The 15,522-nt window shown below is 25.7% G+C and overlaps 2 protein-coding genes across 2 annotated transcripts; one reads left to right on the top strand and one right to left on the bottom strand.

Annotated features, from left to right (window-relative positions):
• Nucleotides 1-2,455: 2,455 nt before the first annotated feature.
• LOC128958006 (myeloid leukemia factor 2-like) lies at nt 2,456-4,268 on the top strand. Its single transcript, XM_054303820.1, has 2 exons — nt 2,456-2,778; nt 2,990-4,268. Exons 1-2 carry the CDS (start codon nt 2,738-2,740, stop codon nt 3,906-3,908), a joined length of 960 nt encoding a protein of 319 aa, XP_054159795.1. The 5' UTR covers nt 2,456-2,737; the 3' UTR covers nt 3,909-4,268.
• Nucleotides 4,269-4,340: 72 nt separating this feature from the next.
• Nucleotides 4,341-6,294, bottom strand: LOC128958001 (uncharacterized). Its single transcript, XM_054303816.1, has 2 exons — nt 6,152-6,294; nt 4,341-5,951 (listed from the first exon to the last, which is right to left on the bottom strand). Exon 2 carries the CDS (start codon nt 5,686-5,688, stop codon nt 4,546-4,548), a length of 1,143 nt encoding a protein of 380 aa, XP_054159791.1. The 5' UTR covers nt 5,689-5,951; nt 6,152-6,294; the 3' UTR covers nt 4,341-4,545.
• Nucleotides 6,295-15,522: the final 9,228 nt, after the last annotated feature.

Genomic DNA, 15,522 nt, shown 5'->3' with positions numbered 1-15,522 from the left:
AAATAAAAATTGATTTAATAAACAAACAAATATTTAAATGCAAAATAAAGTTATTAATAGTAAAAAAAATCTAAATATAAAATCTTTTTTTTTCTTATCTTTTAAAATCAATTTGTTTATTAAATTAAGTTATATTATTATTATTAATATTATTTATTGTACTACTTAATTGTATCATCATACAATAAATATAAATAAATAAATTTAATAATTATTTATTCATGTTATTTAAATTAGAGTCAATAACAAAATTACAACAACAAAAAATATTTAAAAAAAATTAAATCATTAAATAAACAATTTAAAAAAAACTAAATAATTTAAATTTCATTGACAAACAATTTTTTAATTATTTTATATATATATTTAGATCAAACAATTTGATACATACATTAAATTTAATAATAATAATAATAATAATAAAGCTTGATTAGCAACCCTATATCAAACACATTAATACAGTAGATGTCAAATAAGTTTTAACCTAATTTTTTGTTGCAATTTATTTTAAAAAAAAAATATTTTATATTAAAGGTACTACATATGCAAATATATATAAAATATATATATATACTATATATATATATATACTATATATATATATATATATATATTATTTAGTTATACAAATAAAATTTACAATAAAAATTTTTTTTAATTCAATAATAATACTGTGTGTGTGTGTGTGTGTGTGTGTGTGTGTGTGTGTGTGTGTGTGTGTGTGTGTGTGTGTGTGTGTGTGTGTGTGTGTGTGTGTGTGTCATATTAACCACAATTTATAATAATATAATAATTACTTAATTATTATATATATATATTAAATACATTTAGGGTGTCAATGGGGTCACTCAACTAAAACTAAAAATTTGTTTTGTAATAATTATTGTCTATAAATTAAAAAAAATAAATTTTAACAAGGGGAGAGGGGGGGTGGGGACACCAAAAATATTTATGGGGGCATTTATTTGTTGTTGTTATTGTTGTTATAGTTTATGTGTGTTGTTAACAGTGTATAGATATTAAGTATGGTTATCAATTTGTCAGGTTTAAAGTGGATTTTTATAATATATATATCAAGATAAAACTTTAATATAATAGTTCTGTATTTTTGTATTTATGTATGGCACCTTTCCTCAACAACCATATTTTAATTCAAATCTAAAAATGTATTGTTATATTTTCAATTTTTATTCAAAGCAATGTTATTTCTATGGGGAATTTTAAATGTTTATTGAGCTCATGGAGGTTTTAAGGACAGGTAGTTAGGTGTTGTCTAACTACATTTTGCTATATTTTATGGCTCACAGTGCACCGGGAGGTTAGCTACCTGTGCTAACTTTTTGTAAAATTTTTCGCAAAAAAGATTAAATTTTCAATTTTCAGTATTTTTGTTACATTAGGTTAAGTATTTTAATGTATAAAAGAAATTAAGCAGCCATTCAAATCACTAATAATGTATATTTTAAAATTAGTAAAAGGATTGCACAGCTAAACATGTTGCGCGGGACAAACTAGTATATATTAATATAATAATATTTAGAAAGTTAAAAAGTAAACTATTAATTAAAAATTTATTTTTATTGTTGACTAATTTAAAGTCAATACTAGAATATGGTACATGATTTATAATTAAAAAAAATTCAACTTAAATTATAAAACTATAAATACACAACCAACAAAAAAAATATTTACTAAGTGTAATATATATATATAAAAAACTATACTTACCAATTTAGGAATTGTACATGGTTAATTGGATGAAATGTATTTTTTAAAGGACAACAATAATAAATTATATACTAGATAAGTTGTATATTTCATTAATAAATTAAAATAATAATAATAATTAAAATAATTTATAAATTAGTAAAATTAATAATAATAATAATAATTAATATAATTAATAAATTAGTAACATTAATAGTAATAATAATAATTAATATAATTAATAAATTAGTAACATTAATAATAATAATTAAAATAATTTATAAATTAGTAACATTAATAATAATAATTAAAATAATTTATAAATTAGTAACATTAATAGTAATAATAATAATTAATATAATTTATAAATTAGTAACATTAATAGTAATAATAATAATTAATATAATTTATAAATTAGTAACATTAATAATAATTAAAATAATTAATAAATTAGTAAACATTAATAATAATAATAATTAAAATAATTTATAAATTAGTAACATTAATAGTAATAATAATAATTAATATAATTAATAAATTAGTAACATTATTATTATTAATAATAATATTAATTAATAATAATTACAGTATTACTCTATATTGATTTGTACACTCTATACATACAGTACAAGTATAAACGTCACACTCGACTAAACACACTGTATATTATATTTGTTACACACATACAGTATATATATATATATATATTGTACGTTATATTTGAGTGACCCGTAGCTCATATAACACATAATACAGTAATAGTAATAATAATAATCGCGAAATATCTGGAAATTTCACTGTTTTGTTGTTATTATTATTATTATTATTACTATTATTATTGTGTGTTTGAATTGATTGCCGTTTTATTTGCGATTTTTTTTTTGGTGACCACTTGAGTTTAGTTTACGGGTTGAGTTGTCGGTCAATCAATCACTTATCGCCCGAGTTTTGGCCATCAATTTCAACGACAGTCAAGTCAGTTGAGAGCACCGATCGATTGATAGGTTATATCGATATTATATTAAAATCAATGGCTTTCCTAGCGTTCAACGATATGGACGATATGTTCGGGTAAGTGATGTTTGTGAGGACACACTCGTCAGCGGTAGTGGACATCCAAACCAACTGTCGTCGGTCTGGATGTCTGTCTAAGCGTATGGCTGTTGTCCGTCAAAATATGTGTCCATTTTTTTGTTTGTTTGTTTGTTTAATGATTGAGACTAATCGGGAGTTTCCCTGTTTTTTATTATTTCTCTGGCCATCCATCCATCAAAAATGACAGCCGAATGGACCGAATGATGGCATCGATGATGAACAACATGAACACAATGATGCCGTCGCCGAGAGACGCTTTCGGCGGTCCGTCGCCGTTCAATATGCTAATGCCTGCGTTCGGTACGCCGCCGGCGCTGCCAATGGTCGGACCGATGGTCGATCCGATGTCGCAGCTGATGTCTCGTAGCGCCAGCCTATTTCCATCGTCGTCGATGTCCATCAGTCATCATATGACACCAGAAAACTCTTACTCCTATTCATCATCGATGGTATCGATGAGCACCGATTTTACTGGTCGGCCACAGGTCTACGAGTCGACCCATTCGAGTCATTCGGGTCCCGGCGGTCTACGGGAGACTCGCAGTACGGTTCGCGATTCGCGATCTGGCCTCCAGAAGATGTCTATTGGTCATCATATTGCCGACAGAGGACACGTAATGGAAAGATCGCGCAATCACTATACCGGCGAACAAGAGGACAACAACGAGTATATTAACATCGAAGAGGAAGAAGCCGACGAATTTAACAGCGAGTTTCGACAGCGTATGAATGTCTACGGCAGCGGAGGACATGGCGGACATCACCACTCGGGTGGCGGTCGCTATTTGACATCAGGATCGTCGTCATCTGCGCACAGACCGCACGGTAGATCAGATATGTTGGCACTGACGGCACCGCCGCCGCCGGCGCCGCAACCATCATCATCGTCGGCACAACCGTTGTCTCGCGAATCGCCTGATGCTGCTAAACATCATCATCAGCGACCAGACAATGGCCACCACAACAACAACAACCATCACAACCGCAACAACAACAGCAACAAAGGCCAGACTAGCGGTAGTCGAGCCAACAAAATGTTTCACAAGAAGAAACATTCGGACAAAAACAAGACGAAAAAGCCGTACAAAAAGTCTCCAAACAATTAAATCAAAGAAAAACAACAAACAAACAAAAAAAGGATTAAATTAAACGACAAAAACAATTATAATAAGAAAAGCAAATGAACGAAGAATTTCCATAAAAAATAACAAAACAAACAAAAAAAAATGTTTAAATAATAAGTTTATTATTATTATTACTATTAAATTAAAAAAAACAAATTTTTTTTGTGAGACAAAAAACAGACATTTTATTTCAAAATATAATAATAATAAGTGTATTATTGGAAGAAAAAAAACAATTTTTGTTTATTTGTTGAAGAAAACAGTGTATAATCTATTATTATTATTATTATTATTATTATCAGTGTGTAAATTATAATCGAAATAATTATTATCATCATATAATTTTTGAATTTATTATTATTATATATTTAATTTAAACAAAAAAAAAACTTTAAAAAATTTTGAGGGATCTATCTATTGCAACATAAAAAAACAATAAGTGTATTTAAAAAAAACAGTTTATCAATAATTAGATAGCAATTAAATCAATTAATTATTATTATTAAAAAATAAATGTCCATTAAATGTAAAAGTTCGGGATATTTAAGAAACAAAAAAAACAAATTTATATTTTTAATGTCTGTCTGTCTCATCAAACGCCAGGTTTTTCGGTGGGGATCTACTCATCGGTTTCGATCCATTTATCGATTTCGGTCAACTGTGGCAAAAATTCTTCGTCATTCAGGGCCTCTTTGAACGCCAACAACATATGGCGTAACTGTTTGACCCGTTCATCGATGCCATGGCCACCGATGCCACCACCGATGCCACCGCTGCCGTCGTTCATAAAGGAGGCAATCTTTTCCAGCCATTCATCGATGACATTCCAATCCGAGCCAATCTGATTGATGTCCAACTTTTTCTGTACCCGTCGGCCATTGTCCTCGTAAAATAGTGTCACACTATTGGATTCGATCCACGAATAAATACCAGCCACCGGTCCCTTACGATTGCGAACCACCAGCGACTTCATCGAATAGATTAACGATCGCTTCTCCGTAATGGTTAGACATTTAGCGAACTGTCTGTTCACGTAAATCAAGTTTTCCCATTCATCGAGTATACCGTTACGGGTTTCCCGTACCTTCCAGCCAATAAACTGATGGTCAATCAGGAAATAGCAGTACTCTTTGGTTACTTTCGGATTGGCCGAAAAAGTGAACCACGACGTATGCGGATAACAGTTGTCCTCCATTACGATAATCGGTCGGGCAATATGATAGCCAGGATCCAGTAGGGCGTAGCCCGATCGGCGGCCACCAATGTTGACCTTAATACAGACCATACAATGTTCTTTGACATTGTTTGGCGATTGTATAGTATAGGCTCCGGTATCTTTGACCGCTTCCTCGCAGGACACCAAACCAATCGATCGACTAAATCGTTGATTCGTTTGACGCAACTTACGGATCAACTGAATCGATAGGCCGACACACGACAAGCTATCCTTAGCTATACGACTCTTATAGTTGGACACAAAGTTTATCAACGGAATCGCTGGACGATTATTATTGTTGTTGTTGTTGTTAGTGTTCTTCTTCTGCTTCTTCTTGTTATTCTCTTTACGATAGTTATTGTAAAACTGGAGAAACGAATTGAATGTATTGTAATCGTAGGTAACCAGCTGTTGCTGAAGAAGACTTTCGCAATCGATCATAAACTCTTCGAACTGTTCCAGTGTCGCGAAACGGGCCTCTTTGAGCTCATTGGACCAGACGGGTACGTCAAGTACCTGTTCGACAGTCAACTCGTCGTTGGCCATCAACAGTAGGGCATCGATTGTCTGCTGCTGTCCTCCGCTATCACCGCCGCCGCCGCCGCCGCCGCAGACATCGATACCTCCTACTACGCCTCCTCCTTCACCACCATCATCACCGTAGTCATTGGTTACTACATTAAGTCAACTAGGCCATTCGGAGGCGTATTTGCCAATAATATTCAACGGATTATTGTCCTCAGTTTCCGTCATCGACGGCCTCATCAACAGACGCAACGCTTCGAAGTTTTCGTCTTCCGTTTGGGTATCTGTTTGATTGGTTAGGGTATGGATTTGTTAAGTGGGCGGTGGTTAGTGTAGGGGCGGGGGTGGTAAGGGAGTTGTATGTCGAGTAAGTCAAGAATATTCCAGTGATTGGAAAAAAACAAATAAAAATAAATATTTTTATATAGTTTAGCAAATAGTAGTCAAAATGTTTTTCAACAATCATATAGTAGTGTTTACATACCCATCCTATCAGACCAGTTGTTTTAAGTCAATCACAGTAGTCGATGAATATATATTATTAAATGATTGGTTAAATTGATTAAATGGATATCAATTAAAACCAACAATATTTTTTATTGCGTATACTATATGACTATCACAGCGACAACTAGTCTTTAAATATGTTTTTTTCATTTTCATCTGCGACGACTCCACTGTTTGGAGTTTGCACTGTTTAGCTGTAACTCTTTGCAGTGGTATATATCTGTCTATCTTTTTCTGTCTATCTTCTCTCTCTCTCTCTCTCTCTCTCTCTCTCTCTCTCTCTCTCTCTCTCTCTATCACTCACTCATTACCGGATTAGATGGGCTTGTCATACACGTATATACACGTACAGCCAATACCCAACAACAAACAGTTTTGCCAATTGATCCCATGGTGACATACACAGGCAGTTTATAAGTAGATACATGTAGTATCACATGAGAGTGTATTAAAATACAGTATTGTATGTACTGTACACTGTGTACTGGTAGTTAACTTATCTATACTTTTAAAAAAAAAGTTAAGTTTTACAAAAATAAATAAATAAATAATAATCAATTTTAATTAAGAGAGAGAGAGAGAGAGAGAGAGAGAGAGAGAGAGAGAGAGAGAGAGAGAGAGAGAGAGAGAAGCCAACAATCAAAATCATTGGCACTTAGTTTTACATAAAGCATAAGCCCTTTAATTATTTTTTTTTTAATGACTGACTGACTACCCGAGCATTTAATTGAAGATAACAGTTGGGATGCATTAGATTATACAGTATTAGTCAAACAATTGCTTAGTTTTTATATAATATATATTAAATAATTTTTTTTATAATGAAATTTTGTTGTTGTTATCATATGCTATGCTTGAACTTTATGTTACTTTTGTTGTGCAATTAATTAACTGATATACTGTATCATACGATCATATTATGATATTATTATTATCTTTATTTAATGTATATGTAAGACATCCCTTAAACATAGTCATCCCTTTTTATATAAAATAAGTTAGTATTACTAACCCCCACACACAACCCTAACCACATCTACTACTAAACATTGTCAATGACTTTTCATTAACCTTATCATATGATACTTTATTTATATATACCGGTATATAATTTATATATAGTATATATATAAGTGCTGAGAGTGATATTAAATTTATATAATAATAATAGCATAAAATGCACAATAATTTTGTCTGTAATTTTTGCCAACAATTGAATCTATTTTTACTCTCAAAACTGATTTCAAAGTACACTTAATTTTTTGATTTTATTTTATTGCAATTATCATCAAAAAATAAAATAAAAAAAATAAAATACATATTTCAATATGATATCTACATGTATTAGACATTATCACACATAATTTCAAGAGAGAAATTCAAATTCAAGTGAAATTCATTTACTTTTATTATAATATACAATAATTATTGGATAATTAAAACTCTATATAGAAAAAAACAAATGGTTCATTAAATCAAAAACAATTTTTTTTGCTATAATAATAACTATAATAACTAATACCTCTAATAATTTGATATCATATACAAAATTTATATATACATGTATAGTATGAGTATATAATATTGTAATGAAAACACACAAAAAATAATTATAATTATAAATATAAATATAGATCTCTTCTGTATTACATTAAATGTCAGGAATTCAGTGCTTACCTAATACTGTATATATTTATACATAAGTATTATATATATACTGTATATATATATATATATATAATATATACTTTATATTGGATACCTGTTATATGATAAAATAGCATAACTATGCTTGAGGCAAATACATATTACATGGCAATCATTAGCACATACATACAGCAAAAAAATAGACATTTTTCTAATCACATACTCAAATCGCGTTTTGTTTGATGCAAATATGTTGATTATGTATCAAAAAAATATATATATATATAATATATATATATACTGTATATATATACTGTATTCAAGCTATTTAAATGAATATGTTATTACATTGCAGTAAATTTGATATATATTTTTCATCACATATATGTAAAATATACAATATATTGTATAATGGCAACTCTGATTTCATTATAATTTTTTATTTTTCGTAAATTTTGTTTTTATTATTGCTTACATACCTGTGTATGTATATAATATATACATACTATATATGTATTATATTATAATATTTATTGATGAGTTTGATGCTTAATATACTATAAATTGAATTGAATATAATATAATATAACATATAGTTATATAGTTGTTTTTGCTATTTTATCAAATAAATATAATATGATAGTTAATAATAAAATAAAAATAAAATTATCATATTATATATATATATACTGTATATTAATGTAATATAATTTTGTTTAGCAAATAACTATAACTGATTTGTAAAAATAAAAAAAATAAAAAGATTTTTGTTCACTCACTCAACGTTTGAAATTAAATAGTTTTATTTTTTTTGTAAATCTAAAAAAATCTAAAAAAAATAATATAATAATAAAAATAAATATGTTTTTATAATGATTGTATTACATGTCACTAAGCATTAGTAAGGTATTTACAATATATAAAATCATCATCATCATATATAATATTATGTTATATTATATTTATGTAGTTATAATTTAGTTAATAGTAGTAGTAGTTGTTGTAATAATATAGTAGTAGTAGTAGTAGTAGTTGTAATAAACATTATCCCTGAAAATAGTGATTATATATTTATGTTATTTAAAATTTATTTATTTATTTTTTTTTTTAAATATAAAACTAAAAATTTCATTAAAAAATATCATATGATTTTATGTAAATATATTGAAATTTTTTTTGTGTTTAAAAAAACAAACTATTTTATTTATTTATTTTTTATTATTATGTTTTAGTTGTTGAAAAAATGTTAGATACAAATGATTGACACATCGAGAGAGAGAGAGAGAGAGAGAGAGAGAGAGAGAGAAATGCATCTCAAGTACGGATGATATCATATTTGAAAGCAATTACAACTTTATCTCTCAAAATAAATAAATAAAAATTAAATAAATATATATATATATATATATAATATCATATATTAATAAATAGAAAAAATATCAGTTAAATATTTCACTATAAATAATACTATAAACTCCTATTAAGATAAAAAAAACAAAAATATATATATATATTTCAAAAATATCACTGTATATTAAAAAACTAAAATAACTCATTTGTCCTCAATTTAAATAACACTATTAATATAAATATATTATTATTATTATTATTATTATGATTCGTACGATTGATATTTTTCAATCACATGAACACTAAATGTTAATCTTTTATTTTAAAAAAATATAAAATAAAATAAAAAACAATTGATATATTATTAATGGTATATATATTTTTTACGCAATCAATTGGTTACCACTTTTCTTATCTAAAATATATACAGTAATTGTAAAAATAAAATAAACTAAAATAAAAATACTTTTTAAAAGTTAAATATTTAAATAATAATTTTTTTTCTTTCTCTCAATAATTTTCAAGTATTGTTTGTCTTTGATTTATGTTTTAAGTTTTTTTTCACTCTTTATATATATATATATAAATATTAGCAATAAATCATATTTTCAATTACTTAATCATAAAAATTGAGGTCTGAATTGTGTGATTTTGGGTCAATATATTTTTACAAATAATATAATGTAATGTAATGTACAACAAAAAAATAAAGTTTTTTTTTAATAATAATATAATATTTTTTTTCATATGAATTATTATTACAAAAGCACTCTTAGAAAAAGTTTTTTTTATATTATTATTATTTGTTTGAAATAATTATCATAACAAGCCTTTTAATTAAATGCAATTGATTTTATATACAGTATATACAGATATATATATATATATAACTAAATGGACGTTAAATGTAAATTAAACTGTAATTACATACATAGAAATTATTATTTTATTTATTTATATATATATATGTATAAATATAAGGATATTATATATATATAACTTAGTAAACATAAAATAATAATAATAATAATAATAATACATATTAAATAAATATATTGTTTTAAAATAGTTAAATGTATTTTATTATCATAATATTATTATTATTTAATAATTCATTTCGTTTTACACTGTAATCTATTGTATTATCTAATTATCAATTTTTCAAAGCTTTTTAAAAATAAATTATTATTATTATTATTTAAGAAACAATTTTCATGGAAACATATTTCTGGTTTTTATTTCAAAATAACATAATATTAGAAAAAAATAATAATATTATTATTAGTAAATAAAAACGTAAATAAAATACAAGTATATATATACAGTATAAACTGTGTATAAAGTTATATAAATTATGTTTTTTTAGTCAACAATAATTTTTTTTATGATAAATAACAGAAATTGTTGGTTTGAAACTTTAAGAGAGAGAGAGAGAGAGAGAGAGAGAGAGAGAGAGAGAGAGAGAGAGAGAGAGGAAAAAAATTATAGTGTATATTGAAATTCATTTTTTTGATGGGTTATTATATTTTTATATACATATAAATTTATATATAATTTTTTTTAAATAATTTTTTTTTTGATTTCTCAGTACAAGTGAGTCGTTTCATTGAAAAAAAGATTGAAAAATCTGGTTTAACTAGTGGTTGAACGGACACAAAATATATATATACAGTATATATATAAAACTAACCCATCATTTTGATGGTGTGTTTGCTGTGTGTGTGTGTGTGTATGTGTGTGTGTGTGTGTGTATGTGTGTGTGTGTGTGTGTGTAAACTTTTTTTCATGACTTATGTAGTCTACATTTTGTATGAGAGCACAGGTATATTATATATATACAGTATTATCGCTATAGTATCTACTCTTTGTTGTCTCTCTCTCTCTCTCTCTCTCTCTCTCTCTCTCTCTCTCTCTCTCTCTCTCTCTCTCTCATCCACTTTATATATATAATATATAACATTGAACTAAACTATACCTATGCTATAAATTGTATATATTTTATGCACATATACTAAATACTGTAAGTTTCTATTATACAGTCTATGATTCATACTATAAATTTCTATGAATTTCATAGTACTGTATATATATATATATATATATATATATATATATATTATACAGGTATATATATTAATGATACAATATACAGGTATATATACTGTGTGTATATATATATACTAATATAGTTTAATGTTTACTTTTTACTAAAATCACGATCCTTTCGCATTCAACACGTGATTTGTTTGTGTATTTTATAATTTTTTACGCTATTATATACCGTATATATACAGTATATACTATATATATATATACTGTATATAATAGCATAGTATGCTTATGTGATTCATTCAAAATATACTTTTATTTTTTTAGTGATAACGCTATCACTTAATAATAATAATAACAACACTTATATTAAAAAAGCATGCATTGCACAGCAATTTTGTAATTTATTGACAACAAAAAAACAAAACTTAAACTAAATTATAGCTAAAAAAACGCTTTTGTTTTACACACACACACACATTAAAAACAATTTATTCACTATAATAGTAGTAAAATATTGTACAGTACTGTATTGTACACAAAAAAATATAGTATATATATATAGTACTACAATATATATATATATATAAATATTTTTTTATTATTATGAATTTCGCATTAAATGATTATATATTCAGCAAATGAGTGTAATTTTATATATATATATATATTTATATACTTGTATTTAATGCACACTATTTGTTATTCGTGTTTATATATATACCGTATATAATACAAAATAAATACAATATATTTTTTTGTACAAAATAATTCATGTAATACTATATATAAATTTTTTTATATATATTTATTTAAAGATAAATTACTTAAATAAAAAATCGTAAGATCAATGCTCCTATGATTTTCTTTTATATTATTTTAATATTTTATTTGTAGTTTATATTGTAGGGTTGAATAATAGGTATAAAAGGATCATGGACACACAAACAATAATATGTAAATAAAATAATAATTATAATAAATAAATAATATTTATAAAAAAAATTTTATTCAAAAAAATTGAGTGCATTAAATATATATACTATAAAATATAAAAACATTTGTAGTTATATATATATACCTGTATATACTGTTTATTAAATGTTAAACTTTAAATGCTATCAAAAAAAGTTAAGAAAACTTATTAAACAACTTTATTTGAAAACTAGTTGGACCTGATTTTTATATCATATATATATATATATAATTCACATGTCTTTGACATACAAATATTGCCAATGAATGAGACGCCAGAGAGAGAGAGAGAGAGAGAGAGAGAGAGAGAGAGAGAGAGAGAGAGAGAGAGAGAGAGAGAGATAGAGAGATAGATAGATAAATGCATTGATTGAGTTGAATAATATTACAATAACTATTAGACATACAAAATAAAACATACAACGACAACAATAATTGTAATAATAATAATAATAATAAAAATAAAAATTTATATATAAATTATTATATAATGTACTTAGCATTTAATTTAATCAAATAGCGCTTTTATTAGTCTAAACAAATAAATAAAAAAAAATAATTTGTTAAAGTTATGCTAATGCTATCTATGGCTAACATCTACTGATTGAATGTCTACAGTATGAATACATATTGAATTAACAAAAAACATTATTTTGTTAATACCTGTATATACTGTATAAAAGTTATATAATGTTTCTTTTAGATAACAAAAAATAAAATAAAAATAATATTCACATCATTTTAATAATGACAATGAGATAATAATGAGAGAGAGAGAGAGAGAGAGAGAGAGAGAGAGAGCCCAATACAATAGCCCTGGTATTAATAATAATAATAATAAATTTATATAATAATAATAATATTATAGTCTATAGTATATAATACATGACAATATAATGGGCGCCCAATTGAATACAATTTATTAGTATTATATAAATACTTGTACTGTATATGACTTTCCAACAACAACAACAACAAAAATGTACAACAATTATGCGCTCTATTGAATTTTGAACCCAATATATATATATATATATATATATATATAAATTTATATATTATAATATAAATAATATAAACTATTATTTTTGTTATTGTGTAAAGAGTTTACTTGAAATATATATATAATAAAAAAATTATAAAAAATAAATATTTTGATAGTTTTTTCTAGGCATCAATTGAGTCACAATTATATATATTTATTTTTATGCATGTGTTATGTAATACAATGTATTTATGTTATATATAAATAAATATATTGATAAATGCACTGTTAAACTGCACGTGTGTTTAGTGTACTGTAAGTTATATATAATAAGGTTAATGAAATTCTTGCTATTTTTCCATTAAATACAACCAAAAAATGTTTTATATTTTTTTATGAAAAAAAAGTCAATAGCTTTGCAATCTGTACTTTATATACTGTATATATATATTGTACTAATTTTTTTATTTATGATATATTTTTAAATTATACTTTCAAGTAGTTGTTGTGTTGGTTAACAAAAAAATAAAAATAAAATGCATCTGTTTTTTATTATAAGATAACACCAAAAAAATCCAATACATTAGAGTCTCAGTGACAACAAATTGTTATTATTATTATTATTATTATTATTATTATTATTATTATGCATACTGTATGCACACTCATAAAAATTGTTTCGCTCTCTAACCCATGTAGTATAGTTATAGTACCAAAAAATAAATACAATAGTCATAAAAAATTGGTATTGTCCACTATATATATATACCGTATATATATAAATATATACATATGCGGGCACCTGTATGACCCCCTCCCGAGGGTCCCAGAGTGATTGAGAGAGAGAGAGAGAGCTCACAAATCACTATTAAAAATTCAGTTTTTTTTGTTGAACACAAAAATAAATAACATATTTGTCGGATTTCGCATCTCTCTCTCTCTCTCTCTCTCTCTCTCTCTCTCTCTCTCTCTGAGTGAGTGAGTGAGTGAGTGAGTGAGTGAGAGAGAGAGAGAGAGAGAGAGAGAGAGAGAGAGAGAGAGAGTAATATACATAATAATAATACTACACAAAAAAAACCACACAAAAAAACCAACTCTCAAACTGCCAAATAACAACAACACAAAAAATAGTTATCATTAAGTGTCAATTGATGGCAACCATAATAATAATAATAATACTGATGATGATAATAACAACTAACCAAAAAATATAAAAAAAAAATTTAGGCGTCGCTCGCAAATGTATGGCCACTGACAGCACCATCATTACCACTGCCAGCACCACCAACACCAACATCACTAAAAAAACAGCATCGGGTCGTGAATTATCACTTTTAGCGCATTTACTTAATAAATAATAATAATAATAAAATTAAAAGAAAAAAAAGTTATAAAAATAATACTTATTTTTTCATCAAAATAAGTAAATAAAAAGTTTTTTTTTTGTATATTTAAAAATAATAAACTCTTTGTGTTCGCACAAATCGGTCGTTAAAAACTAATTGCACACAAAATCCTAACTTATAATGCAATGAAATTTTTTTTGAAATTATATTATTATTAATAATAATAAGTAATATTAATAACATCTAAAAAAAGAGCAAAATTTTTTGTGTTGTTTATTATTAGATCTCTCTTTTTCTCTCATCATTTGACTATTATTTTTTTGTTTATTAAAAATAAGCAAAATATAAATATCATATTAAATGACTTTTTCTTTTATCTATTATATATACAGTATATATATATATAATATTCTTTAAGTGAAAATTAAAAGAAAAAAAAACTTTTTATTTAAAAAACTTTTTATTTTCTTTTTATTATTATTATTATTATTATTATTATTCTCTATCATAAATGACTAGATTATAGACATAAAAATTGTAATCTAATGTATTATATGTTTTTTGGTTGTATTTAAAAAAAGTGATTGCTTAGCATTATATAAAAAAAACAGGGATGTGTCAAACCTAATACAGGCGCTTATGTATGTATTTATCGTATTTATATATTCACTATACCTGGTATGTACTACTACACTGGTATGGCATACCTGAAAGCATTGAATATTATTATATATTTTATTTTTTCAGTATTTAATATATTTCTTAAATATAGATTATCTTTAGATGAATGACTTTTTGAATTTTTTCTCTCCTATTTAATGCCTTATATTATATGTATTTTTTTTGTTGAGTACCAGATCTACTGTTAGGACTGACTGTATTTTTTTGGTGAAGTGTGTGTGCTTTTATGCCCTTTGGCACAGTTAAAGCCCAGTCAAGTCACTGCTGGTATTATATATATACTGTGTGTATATGTATACTGTAGAGGGAAACCCA

This window comes from Oppia nitens, unplaced genomic scaffold (genome assembly GCF_028296485.1).
Source record: "Oppia nitens isolate AA-2021 unplaced genomic scaffold, nextdenovo-longstitch-racon4-pilon3 scaffold3_pilon_pilon_pilon, whole genome shotgun sequence".
Taxonomy (NCBI): domain Eukaryota; kingdom Metazoa; phylum Arthropoda; class Arachnida; order Sarcoptiformes; family Oppiidae; genus Oppia; species Oppia nitens.
The sequence above is the reverse complement of the archived record's forward strand: the minus strand, read 5'-3'. Positions and strand labels throughout refer to the sequence as shown.